Source organism: Xiphophorus hellerii, chromosome 3, assembly GCF_003331165.1.
Source record: "Xiphophorus hellerii strain 12219 chromosome 3, Xiphophorus_hellerii-4.1, whole genome shotgun sequence".
NCBI classification, from domain to species: Eukaryota; Metazoa; Chordata; class Actinopteri; order Cyprinodontiformes; family Poeciliidae; genus Xiphophorus; species Xiphophorus hellerii.
In genome coordinates, this window is record NC_045674.1 from 27,416,317 (window position 1) to 27,433,915 (window position 17,599).

At 37.8% G+C, this 17,599-nt stretch overlaps 1 protein-coding gene across 2 annotated transcripts in view; it reads left to right on the forward strand.

Moving 5' to 3' along the window:
- The first annotated feature begins 497 nt into the window (after positions 1-497).
- Positions 498-17,599, forward strand: part of bckdhb (branched chain keto acid dehydrogenase E1 subunit beta) — a 54,235-nt gene continuing 37,133 nt past the window's right edge. For both annotated transcript variants that reach the window (XM_032558469.1, XM_032558470.1), the window contains exons 1-6: positions 498-743; positions 1,366-1,443; positions 2,610-2,678; positions 8,618-8,751; positions 12,705-12,860; positions 15,518-15,626. In XM_032558469.1, coding sequence (XP_032414360.1) covers positions 563-743; positions 1,366-1,443; positions 2,610-2,678; positions 8,618-8,751; positions 12,705-12,860; positions 15,518-15,626 — 727 coding nt within the window. In that variant the 5' untranslated portion in view covers positions 498-562. The remainder of the gene's footprint in view (positions 744-1,365; positions 1,444-2,609; positions 2,679-8,617; positions 8,752-12,704; positions 12,861-15,517; positions 15,627-17,599) is intronic.

A 17,599-nucleotide genomic window follows, 5' to 3' on the forward strand; every position in this document is an offset into this window, starting at 1 on the left:
CGAATTCAATTTTTTCACCATTTTATTTGTTAAAAAAAGGGAAATACCAATGTCTGCAGAGCTAGGCTAATAAAGTTTGACAGAAAAAATTTTAAATAAAAAGTTAAAGTATTTTTGAACTGAGAGCTAAATATATTATAATATATTTATGATCATAAATCACATCTTTTTTTTTCTCATGGATTCTTTATCTTTGTCTCCCAGTTTGTGGTTTTCTTGCAGAATCTGAACGCCGACACCGCCTCCTTTTTAGACCAATGACGAGCAGCCTTCGCTCACACGCTGACGTCTCGAAGGCAGGGAGAGAAAAAGAGTTCTCACTCTGCAGTGTTTTCTAGAATTCCGCATTAAATTTCTTTCTGATGGAATAGTGCACTAGTTTTTTTTTTTTTTAAGTAAAACATTTTTTTTCTTCATAAGCCGACTGTTTGCTTACTAATATCCTTAGTGAGTTGACAACATAATTCCCGATGCACCACACACAGTGAAGGCGCCTTCTTGCATTAGACGATCTTCGTACTAAGATTCAGCTTGCCCTTCCTGCTATCTGATAATAACAGCGATGGCGGCTGCTGCTAGACTGTTTATCCGAGGTGCCCACTCAACACTTGCTATCTCTGGTGTTGGCACCGGGAAGCAGAACTCTTTATTCAAACTGTCGGCAGGTTGCAGCTCCCGTTTAAAAGCGCAAAGACATGTCGCTCACTTTACCTTCCAGCCCGACCCCCCCACGACGGAATATGGTGAGTTTCTGGGCTAACTGGTTAGCATTAGCCTCGTTCAGTGTTTGTAATGAGTCGGAAAATAATTGGGTTTCTTATTAAAGCTTCTATATGTAGACAGTTTAACTGAGGAAACTGTAAGCAGGTGTACAGCAGGGATTTAATGAATTCCAGCCCAGCTGGAACCTGAAACTAATCAGACTTGTTTTGCCTGCATCCGAACAGCCCAGTTTCAAAATAAAAGTATAAGTCTGCTATCAATGAGGGATATCTTCATCAGTTGCTTGCATTACTGGAAATTAATGTCTTACAACTTTAAAGTTCTTATTTTTTTGGTCAATAGTTTATCATTCCCAACTTTCTCAGGATTCGTTTTTCTTAGAGTGAAAGAGCAGCATAGTGGCAGCATTATGTTATTTATGCCCACCCATGTCAAGTTGTGTTAGCTTAAGAACTACTTTATAGTTTGCAACTTAATGGCTAAAGCAAACAAGACCGAATTCCTGTCACGTTTCACGTCTATTTATATTTACTGTAGTCAAATTCCTGCTGTTTCTGTATTGAAGAATGTTGGTTGCAGTTGACCAGCATGTGGCTGTTTTGAACACTAACTGCGTGTTTAATTTCACTCCCAATGGTTTAGGTGCCACGCAGAAGATGAACTTGTTCCAGTCGATTACAAGTGCCTTGGACAACACGCTTGCTAGTGATCCGACAGCAGGTAAGGAGACCCGCAGTTAGCCCGTTGAAATCATCCTTTTGTAGGAGATGCTAATACCTGAGTGAAGTCCTCCACTTTTTCAAATCAGACAAAATTGGTGTCAAATGTTTGTGCTATGTTTGTGCAGCAAAAATTTTCTTTTGTGGCGCTATCATTTTAAAGATATAAAGAAATGTTTGTAGCGGTCATCAAAGGTCAACCAGCCCCCCCACCCCATCTTCCTCAAATCAGACGAAATGGGTGTTAATTAACTCCCATTTAATTGGGAGTTAATTAAATGGGTTTGTGCAAAACGTTTGACATCAATTTTGTCTGATTTCATAGAAGTGGGGGCAAGTGGGGCTGGTTGACCTTTTGATCTTTAGCCTTTCATTAATATCTTCAAAGCCAAAGCAGCACAAATGACAACTTTTGCTGCCCAAACGTAGTCGAGTTAATTGACACCCATTTTGTCTGATTTGAGGAAGGTGGGGGGGCGGCTGGTTGACCTTTGATGACCGCTAGAAACATTTCTTTATATCTTTAAAACGATGGCGGCACAAACGAAAACTTTTGCCACACAAACGTTTGACACCAATTTTGTCTGATTTGAAGAACAACTTCACTCAAGTGATGCTAATCCGTCTTGGGGGTCACATCTGCACAAAACGTTCACGTCAAAGTGGTGCTGAAGCCGTTTTTTTAGCAAACAAATGTTTCTGCTTTGGAAATTGTACGGCTTTAGAGTTCTTGCATAGGCGTAAAATCTGCTACAAACCTTTTTACGTGGTACAAAAAAACTGCAATAAGGAATTCCAAATATAATGTAAAATAAATAATAAAGCATAAAAAGCATGAATATACTTTAAAAAGTATTTAAAAATTTCTGAATTTTACACATTTTAAATGTCTTAAATGTGTAAAATTCAATTAAAATCAAGAGATTTTAGTTGAAGAAGTGTTGTTTTGAAATACTTGATTAATATCTAAGATAAATAGAGCTCTCACACTTCTGAAAATTAGAAAATGTTACTAGATCTGTTGATATAGTAGTTTTTCAGACAGCTTTTTGAGAATTTCCTGTCAAGACATGAACTTTTCTATTTAATCTATGTCCTCTTTTGTTTACCCACAAACATACTTTGAAATATCGAACCCCCTGACTGTTGTATGTTGTGTCTCTGCAGTCATCTTCGGGGAAGACGTTGCCTTTGGAGGAGTATTCCGATGCACAGTTGGCCTGCGGGACAAATACGGTAAGACGGTGAGCCTGTTGTCTGTGTCATATATCTTTACCACTAGATGGCAGCAGAGCATAGAATAAAAATCTTAACCCCTCGCTTCATATGCTGGTGAGATTATCAGTGTGCACCTGAGGGACCAGAAGGATCCATCTGCACGTTCTGCACATGTGTGTTGCAGCAGGGGAGCCTTTCACGCTCGATACAAAAAACTGATGCAGCAGAACAAGTCGCCTTGTGTTTTAGACCTACAAATAGCCTCAATAGGATCTACCTGGAAATGCCTTATTTAGGCATTGTAATGACTAAAAATTAGGGATGAACCTGAAACTTTATTATAGAGTTTTGTGTGGTTTTTAATGCAATAGTAATATAAGTGATGATGATTTATTTTGTAATTATTGAGAAAGGGGCAGCTTTTTATGAGGTTTTTCTTCTTCCTGTTCCTTTTCACACATGTAGACGAATTGTTACAAGACATTGTTTTTGTACATCTCAATGCGTTTTGTTGAGTGAATAAGCCTTTTGATTGACTGATGAAAATGTATTTAAAGTGTCAGCCTTTTCGGCTTCCAGTCAGTCCATGTAAAACACTGAATACAGTGGAAGCCTGACTGAAATAAATAAATGCTGTGTGAATCAAACTGAGCTGTTTTAACAAAGGTTGGAAGTAGCAACTGTGCTACAAAAAAGCATCAAATTACCTCATTCAAACATGTTTTGAAATGCAAATGCAGTGTTTAGCAAAGATCAAGAGAAACTTGCAGAGAACAAATGCAAAGAAAAACAGCAAATGCACTTGACAGAAATTCAAATATAACCCCAACATTCACGCAACCTGGATACAAACTTAGTTGCTGCCTATTTGTGGCTATCAGTGCAAAGAGTTAATGAATCTGGCACCAACAGGGGCAAATGAGCATTTGTACGTTTTTGTATTGCACTCAATTACCACGGATTTGTGAACAGATGGCGGCAACCTGTAATTACAGTCGAGGGCGGTTTGGGTCAGCAGGGATATCTTTGGCCTTTCTTGTGATTCTGGTTCTGTACAGCTGGGGCAGCTCTATAAGACTTATCCCTATAATTTTGCTGCACATCTTTGCAATGCTGTTTAGTCTGTGTTTATGTTTTAGGCTCAGGGGGTCAAACCAACAAATAAGACTGACTCAATAAAAATGACGGAATCAAGCCAACGGTGGCCACATAGCTCAAACAGCAGGAGTAATAATCCCAAACACAATCAGTCAGAATTTATTCATATTTAGACATAATCACAATTGTAAAACAGTATATTTTTAATTATAATGGGCTGTAACAGAATTTCCATTTTTTATAATATTTAGTTTTTTTTTGCATACTTGTCATTGTGTAAAATGATTTACACTCTAATAACCATAAACAAAACAGTCAGCCGTATCCATGTTAAGTTCTGATTCTCATTTACTTAAAACAAATGTCATGTAGTAACAAGTAAGTCTCATAAGTTTCTCCTAGTATATACATATTGAAATAAAACTGTTAAATGAAATGAAGCATAATTTGAAGAATATAACGTAAATAGTGTGATTATGTCATTGTCAGGGATGCTTCATACACCACTTTCCAAATTATTATGCAAGTGATATTTTCTTAAATGGTCACTGCAAATGATGGTCAGTATAATTTTCAAGTCATGAACTAAATCAAATTTTACTGAACAAAGCTCCCCGTGAGAACAGTATTAAAAAATAACTCAAAATGCAGTGTTCCAAATTATCATGCACAGCAGATTTTCTAAAAATTTTATAGATTATAAAGAACATTAAACGGTCGTTTGAATGTGCAGCATTAAGTGGTCACATGTACTAAAATCAAAAGCTATTTCAATCAAAAACATCTTAACAGACCAAGTTACACGTTAACATCGGACCTTCTTTGATATCACAGCACAATTCTTACATCCATTGAACTTGTGAGTTTGTGGAAAGTTTCTGCTTGAATTTCTTTGCAGGATGTCAGAATATCTTCCCAGAGCTGCTGTTTTGATATGAACTGCATTCCACCCTCAGATCTTCTGCTTGAGGAAACTCCAAAGGTTCTCAATAGGGTTGAGGTCAGAGGTCAGAGGAGGATGGTGACCACACCATGAGTTTCTCCCCTTTCCTGCCCATAGCAGTCAATGATACAGTGGTAATCCTTGCAGCATGAGATGGTGCATTGTCATGCATGAAGATGATTTTGCTACAGAAGGGACTCTGAAGGGGCCGACCAATGATTCTCTCCCCATGATTTCGGCCCAAAGCATGACTCCACCACCTCCTTGCTGACGTCACAGCCATGTTGGGACGTGGTGGCTGTCCACCACCAATCCACCACTGCGTCCATCTGGACCATCCAGGGTTGCACAACAGTCATCAGTGAACAAGTCTGTTTGAAAATTAATCTTCATGTACGGCTGGGCCCACTGCGACCGTTTCTGCTTGTGAGCTCTGGTTAGTGGCCCAATAGTAGCTTCATGCACCACAAGCCCCTGGAGGATCCTCCACCTTGAGGCTCCAGAGGCACCATCAGCTTCAAATAACTGTTTGCTGCTTTGTTAGGGCAATTTAACAGCTGCTCTCTTAATCTGATGAATTTGTCTAACAGAAACCTTCCTCATTTTGCCTTTATCTGTAGAAACCATCTTTGTTTTGAATCAGCCACAAATCTCTTCACAGTACGATAAATGCTTCAGTTTTTATTAAATATCTAATGTTTTCATACCTTGTCATACGGCACTACACTATCTGATGATTTTTGTCAGCAGAGATTCTTTCTCTTTCCCATATTGCTTGAAACCTGTGGCCTGCTTAATAATGTGGAACATCCTTCTTAAGTAGATTTCCTTTAATTGAGCTCATTAAACAAACTAATCAACCAGCTCTCTGAAATTAATTATAGTGATTCAAAGAGCCCTGACACACAATACCATCTATAAATTTAAAAGCACAACAAAAAATTTTATCTTTATGACACTAAAATCCAATTTGCATAATAATTTGGAACACAGTGTACATCTGCATTAATGTTAGTACAGATCAATGTTGGTCATTTATAAAACATCAGTAAAGGTTCTCTATTAAAAACTTAACCAAGATTAACTAGCGATGTTTATTTCCATCTTGTTGCTGTTTGTGTTTGTTCCAAAAGCAGGAAGGGAAGAGATCGGCCCTGTGGTATTCGAACATGTGACTGTTGTCATTGACCATATAATTTCACAATTTGACATTTCGAAAATAAATTTGTTTAACGGAAACGCACCCATTTCGAAAAAACAGGCTTTTGATAAAAGGTTCTTGAGCTAGGATCAGGTGGTTTATTGGCCGTGAAATGTTTTTTTTTTTCTTTTTTCTTTCTCAAAACTACAATAGAATCGACTTCTATTGCATCACACGAGTCACATGATCAACAACCGGATGCTGCCACTGGCACAAACCATGAAGAAGAAGTCGACAGGAAGTAGATGGAGGATGATGGCGCGGCATGCTATTAATGTGAACAAGCTTATTCACGTATGATTTTAATTGCAATTCTTATTTAATGGAAACACCGCAGTTGTGAACTTTTTTCTTTTTACTTTAGCAGAATATTGACAAAGTTTTGCATACATTTGTAATGGAACCACAGCTAGTGATAGTGATGCAGCGCAGGATTGTGAGGTGTTTACCTGAAGCAGAATTGATATCAGTGGTATTATTGTTCACAGTAGTTGGTATTAAAAAGGTAGCGAAAGGTATATAATTTTGATAAATATTGGCTATAAAGCACTTTTAATATCGGACATCGATTTTGGCCCAAATTTTCAAATCGGTGCATCGCTAGTTATTAGTTTTATTCATTTGCTGTTTTGTTCTTAAAATCTATTTGTAGGCACCTACTATTGAACAGTAGTTCCCTCCAGCTTAATAATAAGGACTCTTTGCAATTGTTTGACAGACTATAAGTTGACTTCAAGTTAGGCTGAGGCAACAGTGTAGTAGAAGTAAGAAATACTGCCACCTGCAGGTGGGAGTGTGCAGTCATTTAAACCCAATGTTTTCTAATAAACTCACAATTATGCATTCGCATGAAAAAGAAATGCGATGATACCAGAGCGTTATTTAACTAAGGCAATGAATCCTGCGCTCTTTAAATGCGAGATGCACCATAATTTTGATGAAGAATCACGTCTCTAATCAGCAAATCTGCATTACTTGAACATTTTTAGAAAAATAATCATTCAGATTTCTGGTTTTGTTAACTTATTAACGGTGTTTAAGTCGCAGGGTTTGTGGCATCATGTCTTAGTTTGTTTTTAACCTCATCTCCACCAGCAGATGTAAGGACTCTTTGATTAGTTTATGTTTTTTCCCTTGGAAACGTCTTAAAGGCATAGATGGAAACCCACTGGGCCCCGAGTGTCTCAGTCCGGAACCTCAGTTGCAAACATTTTTATTGATGTAGTTTTCCTTATTTTTAAATAGATGCCTTTTTTGTTTGAAAATCTGGTTAGTGTGGTCGCCTGTGGTTCTGTAATCTAAATAAATATTTCCACATTACACGACAAAGACAATCAAACCGGTCTGGGTTGAATTCAGGCCTTTTCAAAAAACCAGCTGACTGAGTCAGGAAACGGTGCCACCGAAGTGGTTATTTTGGGGGGAGATGGAGGGGAAAAAGTCACAACTACTATGGTTTTCCTGGTTTAAACCCATTTTCTTTTTATTTCATGAACAGCTTTAAAAGCCAGAAGTCTCGCATCCTGCCAAATGTAGCCGGCCTGCCTTTTGTTTTTATTGACGTCAGAAGTGCTGACCTTTCGGAGAGGGATCATTATTTTCCATCTCAACCTTGTGTACAGTGACGAGCGCAAAGCTGTTTTTATCCCTCTCGCCACAGAAAGGGATGATGCGCACACACCTCGACCACCTGCAGCGATTACACAGAGCAGAGGTTAATACAGGCCGCGCGCGATATGAATGGCTTTTCACAAGGGCGGCGCGCTGGCCTCGTGATCCGGCTCCGCAGCAGCTGGCCGCTCGCCGGGGCCACCTCTGAGTACCGTCTCCCTGAGAACAACAACGCATCCACCGAGTCCTCTGTTGTTTGGACAGTTCAGCATGAATTCACCATGTCGTCGTTATGACTAATTCAATAACTTCAGGTTCGCTAATGTGTTTAGCTGACCCTTCCCCCAAATGCGTAAAAAAATAAGGACAAAAAGAAATAAACCTAAAACAAAAGAAAAATGTGTAATTTGCTTGAACTTTCACACGAAACCACTTGTTTGGGTCCGACTCGAGGCTCTAAGTTTTTTGATAACTTTTGATTTACGGCTCATTCCTCTGAAGGATTTGTGGCGCTGCGGCTGCTCGCTGACTTTTATGAGCTCAGAGGACACGTAAGGGCAGAATTTCTCTGCTCAGCAGCTCGCTTCCCAGCACAACAGAAAAAAGGCCTGGCAAATACACAAAGATGACAAAAATAACACTCGCAACCCAAATTTAGTTTCCCCACTCTTGTGGTTCTTTTTCAGATTATAGGGTGGAGAGTGGAAATATGTTTTTTTTTCTCTTTCTGTTTTTCCTCCATGGGGGTTGCGTGAGTGAAATTCTGGATTGGTTGAATGCAGTTAAGGGAGCCTCATCAGTTTGTTACTTCATTGATGCTTTTCTTTTTTAGGGCCGCATAATATAAAGACGAAGGGGGTGGATTGTAAAAACTAATCAATTATGTCTGACTTGGGTTAGTATTTGTTCCACATGTGCCTAATTGTGGTCGTTCCACACGAATAAATGCGTCTATATACAGTACTCATTCAGCAGTCTAGACTGAAATCATACTCGATACAGCTTTAGCAAGAATGCTTTCTACAAAATATTAGCTCCTCTTCCTCACTGATTTGTCCTCATCAATGACATTTTTTCTGTTTTCTCTCCTGGTTCTGCTCCCAGGTAAGGACAGAGTCTTCAACACTCCTCTTTGTGAGCAGGGGATTGTGGGATTTGGCATCGGTGCAGCTACTGCCGGTGCCACAGCCATTGCTGAGATCCAGTTTGCCGACTACATCTTTCCAGCATTTGACCAGGTGAGACACTTTACCTGTGCGCTGGCAAGACCTACAGACAGTGTTTATGATGCTGTTGTTCTGACTAGCATGTTTCTGCACAGTGCAGGATGTGCACGGACACAGTGGCTTTTAAGAGTATTGACATCGCCTTTGACTTTTTCACAGCTTGTCATGTAATAAATGTAAACTTCAGTGTGAGGATTTACTGTGACAGAACAACACAGGCAACTGTTTCAGTCTCTAGATGGGCAAAGCTGGTAGAGATATACCCCAAATGACATTCAGCTATAATTACAGTGAGTGTTGACTCCGCCCACCTTGTTTAATATTCAAACCCCCTGAGTATTGAGTTGGGAGTGGCGGGTAGACACATACTCACGGAATGTTTCAGATTATATTCACCAGAAATTGTGAAAACCTTGCACCATTTTCCAACTACTTAACTATTATACACTGTCTGTCACTGAAGACTCACTGAATTATGTTAAAGGGGCAGTATTATGTGCTTTCCAGCCACAGAGAATCATTTTATGGAACACTCAAGTAATCTATGTTACCTTCAGTTGTTATAAAAATCCTCTGTATATCTAATATGATTGACAGGAAATTTGACTTTGTAAGATAGCGCCTTGAAATTGGGATTCTGTCTCTTTAAGAAACTCTTGCTCATTTTGAAACTGCCTCCAAACGGTCTTTAGAGCAGCCCTCCTCTGTCAACCCTTTAACAACGTTTTTACCAGCGTTGCACTGAGTAGCTAGTATAATGAGCTCAGCAGATACGGTTTCACCAACTGTTTGCTAATTGCTCCTGGCTAGTCTGAAGGAGTTGAGTGGGGGCAGTTGTGTGGGTGGGGTACTCAGCTTGAAGACTGCAGCTCCGAAGAGCTTCGTCCTCGAAGGCGGGGCTAGGTCCACCCAGGCGTTTTGCACAGCTGAATGGTTGCTGAATGGAGATAAAATTATTTCTCAATCATGCATAAAAGAAATCAAAGCAACACTTCAGCGTGTTTTTGATGAGGTAATAACGTTATAATATAATGTAAAGCTCAAAAGGGTTAATTTTGTATAATACTGCCCCTTTAAAGTCAATTTAACTCCATGTATCTCCTGGAAAGTTGGATTTATTTCCTGAATATTGTGCTGTGTGAATTAACATCTCACATACGCTCGTTCTACAGAGTATGTGAGATTATAATGTGTTCTATAATGCCTCTCTCTGTGTCTGCACTAATCTGGTACCACCACCAGCCAATCCCAGACATTAATAAGCAAAACAATAGAATTTAGGAAAACACAAGAAAACTTATTGGATATCGAAATCGACCCAAATTTTCATGTCACTGCACCTAATTTTACATGAAATAGATTCTGGTCCGACTTCAGCATTTCATCCCCCGAGGCAGACTGCTGGAACAGAATAGATAAGCTTCAATGTTTGTTTGTCCAGAGCAACATTGCACCATATGAGAAGTCCAATCCAAGTAAAGGCAGAACTACAAGCAACCGCCCATTAATGGTGTCCGTTTTCATTTGCTCAGTTTCCTAAATTTGAGGGTTACTTTATCAGTTCAGCTTGTAATCTATGTTTAAACTAATATTTATGTTGTCTTGTACTGCAGTAAGTAGCACAAAAAAATATAATTTATAACACCAGTATTTTCTGTACATGACCTCCTGTTTTTCTCATGAAGATTAATATGACATTGATGGTTAGCGCATGATGAGAGCAGGTTTTACCTCGCATGCACGTCATTCTGTCTAATCTTGTCCTTCACATGATGAATGTAATTCCTCTCCTTTGTCAAGGCAACATAAAGCAGAATATATGATAATGTAAGCTGTTTTACAGAACATGTCTCCTGTTTGGTGCATCAAGATAAAAAATAAAAGTAAAAAAAACTAGCAACTGACAATGAGTGGTTCTGTTTTCTTTCTGCGTTCCGACTTAAAAAGATACAGGCAACTAGACCTTAGAGATGCATGAAACTCAAAGTAGTATCCCATGTGAGTTTCAAAGGGAAAAGCTTGAGCAACTGTTTGGAGGATGCCCAGCATCAGAAACTTTAGCCGTTTAGCGTTGGGCTCAAAGAGCTTGTAAAACGAATAAAGTGGTTTTTCAGTGCCTTTGTTAGCAAAGAGAATGCCTCGGCTCACGAAATTAGATTCTCTGTCTTCCGGTGTGGTCTTTAGGCACCTCTCACATACTGAGACCGTTAAAATCTGGCAGCCCGGTATCACAGATCCCTTGATGATTACCTGAAGCTCCACGTTTAGTTTCTTTCAGATATCCACTCCTCATAGATAATCTCACAGATCATCATTGTATCGATTTGCTTTTTTTTTTTTTTTTAAAGTTCATCTTTTTGTCATTCCCAGAACAATACATATATACAACTTATCATCAGCAAACAAAATAAATTATAGGTTATACTTTATTTTACGGGGTGTGCACAAGACTGACAGTACACTGTCATAAACATGACATAACAGCTGTTATGAAGATGACAGTGTTTTCATAAATATTTGACTGTTATGAAGTATCATTAGGTAGATAATGACACTTTTAATGTTTTAATGCAAGGTTGCACTGAAAGTTGCATTAAAAGTGTCAGCTTTGCATTGTTTGGTAAATGACAGCTGGTATTAAAATTCCATCACAATGGTCAACTTTGCATTAAAAGTGTCATTATTTACCGAATGACATTTCATGACAATAGTTCTAAACATTCATGAAGCCTCCTTCATGTTTATGACTGTGTCATGTCAGCCATATGCACACCCCGCAAATAAAGTGTTACCAAATTGGCACACTAGACATTTCATAGTTGTCTAATAAGCTGAAAAGGTTCCAACACTGAACTCTGCGGGACTCCACACTTCCTTCTTTGAGCTCTTGAACATATCATCTGTCAATCTAAACGATCGCCACGGTTATATCCAAATTAGCAACTTACGGGCTGAGAAATTGACAACTTGGTGCCAGTCGGAATTGAACCAATCAATCCATCAATCTATGTAGCATACAGACATGGACAAAATGCTTCAGAGATAAAAACAAAAAAAATAGAATGGAAAGTAAATAAAAAAGCAATTACTATAAAACAATAAAAAAATAAAAGAGAAATTAATTGATTGTGGAGGATCTTTACAATGTCCTTAAATTATATAACATGGTACTTGCTGTGATATATAACTTAGAAAGCAATACATAACACAAATTGCTAAAATATTAATAAAATTACAAACCATACAAGATAATGAAGAAGTACAAATCTCAACTAGAAGCCGGGTTAAATAAATGCATCTTTAACTTGCATTCAGGTCTGTGGGAGATTTTCAGCCACGCTCTCTACATGGCGCTTCATTTTTATGCCATCTTCCTTTTCTACTAATAGGACTTTTTTTCTGCCACTCTTGGCTGTTATTTTGTAAATTTTCTTTATAATACTTTTACATCTTACTTGATAGACATGCTTGCAGATCTCTCTACACTTCAGAGCCTAACTCACTAAAGTTTAGGAAAGTCGAGCATTGCGTTTTGAGCTGTAAGAAACCTCAGCGTTTTTGGCATTGAACCTCGCCCAAAATGAACTTCTTGCATTCTATATATTTTGGTGAAGCTCACATAAAATTCCTCTGGTTTTCTTGCTGTCACACTTCCCAGCCCTTGTGTGGCAACAAGGGACGGCTCTGCATATGTGCAAACACTTCACCTCGCAACTCACGACAGTTGGTTAAATGCAGAGTCCAAGTAGAAATATGAGACCATCCACGGAAAGAGTCGGCTTGTCCTAAAGTTGTAGACATTAACATCACACACATCCTGGGTATTGATTTAGAGAACGGTGAAAATTCTGGCAATATGTGAATGACAAAAAGGAACTTAATTTACAGGTTGCCCTGTCAGGTCACATCGCTGAAGATTCACAGTCACTGTGAATTGACATGAACTTGATTTATTGCCTTTGCAGATTGTGAATGAAGCTGCTAAGTACCGCTACCGTTCAGGGAACCTGTTTGACTGCGGGAACCTCACCATCCGGGCCCCATGGGGTTGTGTCGGCCACGGATCCTTGTACCACTCTCAAAGCCCCGAAGCCTATTTTGCCCACTGCCCTGGTATTAAAGTGAGTCCTACACATTTTAAAAGTGAATTGAAAGCTGAAAATATTCATTATATAATAATATATATATATATTATATTATATATTATAATATACTGTATAATATTATATATATATATATATATATATATATATATATATATATATATATACAGTACAGACCAAAAGTTTGGACACACCTTCTAATTGAATGGGTTTTCTTTATTTTCATGACTATTTATAAGGCAAGAAATCCCACTTATTAACCTGACAGGGCACACCTATGAAGTGAAAACCATTTCAGGTGACGACCTCTTGAAGCTCATCAAGAAAATGCAGAGTGTGTGCAAAGCAGTAATCACAGCAAAAGGTTGCTACTTTGAAGAAACTAGAATATAAGGGCTATTTTCAGTTGTTTTACACTTTTTTGTTTAGTGCATATTTCCACATGTGTTATTCATAGTTTTGATGCCTTCAGTGTGAATCTACAATGTCAATAGTCATGAAAATAAAGGAAACTCATTGAATTAAAAGGTGTGTCCAAACTTTTGGTCTGTACTGTATATATATATGTATATATACTGTATATATTAAAATGTTCACTCTACATATCTGTGAATTAGATGGAGTCCTCTTTAAACAATATCCTGGGTTTGAAATGGAACAGGAAAGAGCTTGCCTAAGTTTTGTTAACTTTTCCCAGAAAGGAGATCATCAAGCAGGTTTATGTCAAAATGGCATCACCCTTAATGAAAATAAGCCAAAGTTATTTCTAAGTTTGATTAGAGCTCCACAATCTGTTGAATCACAGTGGTCCTCACAATTTCATTGTGCACAAAATCACAATTGCAAATACTGCTTTGATGCAATATTTGTTTTGAAAGATGTATTTCATGTGCTCTTCAATTTGACTTGGTGTATTAACCGAGTTTTTTTCCAGTTGGGTGGAGTTTCTCTGCCGTTAATAAAGCTGCTAATGATGTAGATTTTAGTGACTGAGATGTTCAGGGAGAACAAAACTTTGTTTTTGTTTTTCCATTGTCATGAAACTGAAGTGAGGAAAACATGGCTTAAGTTGACATTGAACTGAAATGCATGTTTTCCAATATATCTAGAAAAGTAATCTTTCTATTTTACCAAACATGTTTCTTCTACTTAGAAGGAATATTAGCATTTTGTTGCAACCGGGTTGCATTTTGAATGTGTGAATGCTGACTTGAATGTGATAAATTATGTGGATGAAGCTAAAGATTATCATAATGGCAACCTCATCACCCAAGGTAAATCTCCATTATACGAGTTATAAGTAATATTTTAGTGCTGTAACATTAATATAGAATTTTCCATTGAACACTGAGGAGAATAGAAATATATATTTTGTCATAAAAATGCAAGAAAAATCAGATTTATTTCATTTCAAAACTGGTATTTGAGTTTTATTGTCAGAGTTATTATCTAAATAACCAATTTTAAATGAATATTTGCAAGAGGTATAAATAATTTTGCCCTTAGATGTCATTACAGTCCAATACGCCATGTTTTTATACTTTCACATGCAGTAGTGGTGAGAAAATCTCCATGACATCCTGAAATTTAAAAGAAATACTCAAATGACTTGCCTTAATCTAGCAATTCCACTTCCCTGCCTCAACTTATTAAAATGATTTGAACTGAACAAGGGCTGATGGTGGAGATCACAATGATTTCCATTCAGTTTCAACTGAGGAAGATCGGCGAAGAGAATGGATTATACAATTTAGCTGTTAACTGAGCGCAACAGACATGCTATTTCTCTACAAAAAGGTCACACAGCCTGAATGCTAATCCTTGTGCACATTGTCATTACTTGTTCCTCCATTTGACACAAAGCCTCTCAAGAATAAATTAGTTTTCCCCTCTGTTTTCATTATGGGGCTCCCTATCTGAACCTAACCTCTTAATTGTTGTAGAGAAGAAAGAAGGTGATAAACGAATAACTTCAGGAAAAGGTAATGGCTTATTTGGGAGTTTATGTATGTTTTACGACGCTATAGTTAAAGAGAGAGTTAGTAGTTTATGAATTGTTTTTTTTTTTGGGAGAAACCTGTGTTTAATAACTAATTTGACTAATAACTTAAACATTGGAAACCCACACCGAGCGTGCAGTTTAACATCAGTTTATGATGTACGTTTGCCAACTGCGCTAATGTTGCTAATTGGTAATATTAGAAGCTGATGACAGTTTACGGTGTGAAACTGAATAATATTGTTCTTCTCTAGAACAATATTATTACAAATATATAACATTTGTAAAATCTTCATGAGCTATGCAATGGCAACATGTTTCTCTCGCCCAGTGTGACGTTGCCTCTGGTCCCAATGTAACATATTACTGATTACAGAAAGTCATCAGTATAGCTACGATGAAAGTTTAAGTCTCGAAGACCTGAGAGTTAATTTGAGCTTTTTTTTCTTCTTTTAAATAAGTTGAACATAACTATCAATTAGTTTGAATGGATGTTGTATAAAACTGCACAACTACATGCTGTTGAGAGTTTTGAAAGAAATCGATATCAAGAGGTCAGAGCTCTGAACGCTTCTTCAGTAATTGTACATTAGGGGAGATTTAAAATGAGTAAATAAACCAAAATAAATAAATGGAATCTTTTAGGATTTAAGTTGACTTGTCGTGTGTTCCTCAGGTTGTAATACCTCGCGGTCCACTTCAGGCCAAAGGGCTGCTGCTTTCATGCATTGCTGACAACAACCCATGTTTATTCTTTGAGCCCAAGATTCTGTACAGAGCAGCAGGTAAGCCTCTTTAAATGTCATTTAAAGGAAATGCATTTTGATTGCTCTTTTCTCACTTTCTGTTAATGGTAGCCAAGATCCTATCACAACAGAATAACAGAAACGTCCACTTCTTTGACATGTTTTTTTTTTTTTTCCAATAACTTCTCATTCTTTTTTGGTTTGTTGGGATTTCTAGGCATGTAAAAAAGCTATCTCTGAGTCGCATATTGCAATAATAAACCTCTGTTTTTAGCGGATGGAAAAACTGCTGTCATGGTAACATAATAATTGCCTGATATGCATAAATTAGGGGAGCAAAACGAGCTTCATTATTGTAATTAAAGTCCCTCTTTGAAAGGTGTTATGTAAGATTGTGGAGTAAATATGCAAAGCATATCTGGTTGTTTGGGACAACGATGTTGTGATGGTTAGTAAAAAAAAAAAGAATAAAAAAGAGATTTTGAAAATGGGGTTCAAACAAATAGAGACCACAACAAATTTATAGATTTATTTGGGCACATTTTTGCATTTATTTTTCAAACAATGGAGACTGACAAGAACCCTTGCAGGCAGATGGGGTTACGTTACTGTCTGCCTATTCTTCTGACATCAGTCGGTGCTTGATGTTCAGCCCGAAAGGCCCTGACCGATTATCAGCTGGTCACACTCGTCCTCGTCGTTAGGATGTCTGTGTTTAGGCAGATGGAAACTAGAGGAAACAACAAAACGGCAAAACAGAACTGAAAATGGGTTGCCATTTCCTACAGTTTGCTTGTGGGATGATTAGAAGGGAGGCAGATAATTATTATTGTACATGATGACAGGAGAGGGGACATATGAAGGTAATTTGTATGGAGGTGACAATGTCATACTCGGACGATTTAGCAGGCAGGCAATGTTTTCCCTCATTCTACTGGTGTATAGTTCAGGCTGCTATGTGACAGAACATCAAGATCCATGCACAGCCTTTACAGTTCTCATTATTGATGCCCTTAATATTTTTGCAAGTGTGGATTTATCTTTGAATTTTGAAAGCGTTGTGGGATTTAGTAGAGTGCCGGTAAGCAGCCTCGCCTTACCGACCGATGCGGGTAACCAGGGCAGCCGAGAGCAGGTGTCTGAGTTATTGATGGTGCCTTTATTTGCATCATTTTTCATTTGAGTGCAATATCCGTTTTGGGAGTTGCAACGTAGTACAGCAAGAATAATGTGTGTCTTTTCCACACACTGCTGCAAATTTTATTGCATTTCTGTACAGTTGTGACAAGATGCCTGTCAAACACAGCTTGACGTTCTGGAATCAATGATTTCCAGACCTGAAATATTTGTATTGTGATATCAAGAAACGTGTTAAATAGTGGCTCAATATTTTTGTGAATAGCCATGTAAACTTTAGTTGAATAAGGTAAGATGTCAGTTAGTGTTAGTCAGTTATTATTCCCAGCCATATACAGACAATAATATTCTGAAATTAAATATCTCTGTTAAATTTTTTAACTACAGGAAACATAACAAACTTCATTGCCACCATCTTTGAATAGAGGTTGTGGACTTCAAACTAAAAAAAACAACTGACTTTATTCATATTGAGTCCAGTAACTACAGCTAAATCCTTCGTAGAGATCTACAGCTTCTCTGTCTGCTACAGCTTATAGATATTGTGATGGTGTTGGAGAATTTTAAAAGGAGCCTGCCAATGTGTGTGTATTGTTCAGATTCATACACACACTCATGCCGAGTAAGGTTCCCAAGTTTAAGTGTCAAAAGCTTAAAACATCAGATAGTTTGTGTCTGTATTTGTTGAATGTCATGAAAATGTCCAGGATTAGTTAAAATGCTAGGGCTTGCTAAAATGCTGTCAGTAGCGTATGAGGGATCTTTACATTGAATTACTTCATTTGGTACACAAAAAACAGCACATAAGCCAAATATAGCTAAAATGCTAACATTAGCTAAAACGCTATCAGTAGCATGTGGGCTGGCACAAGCTG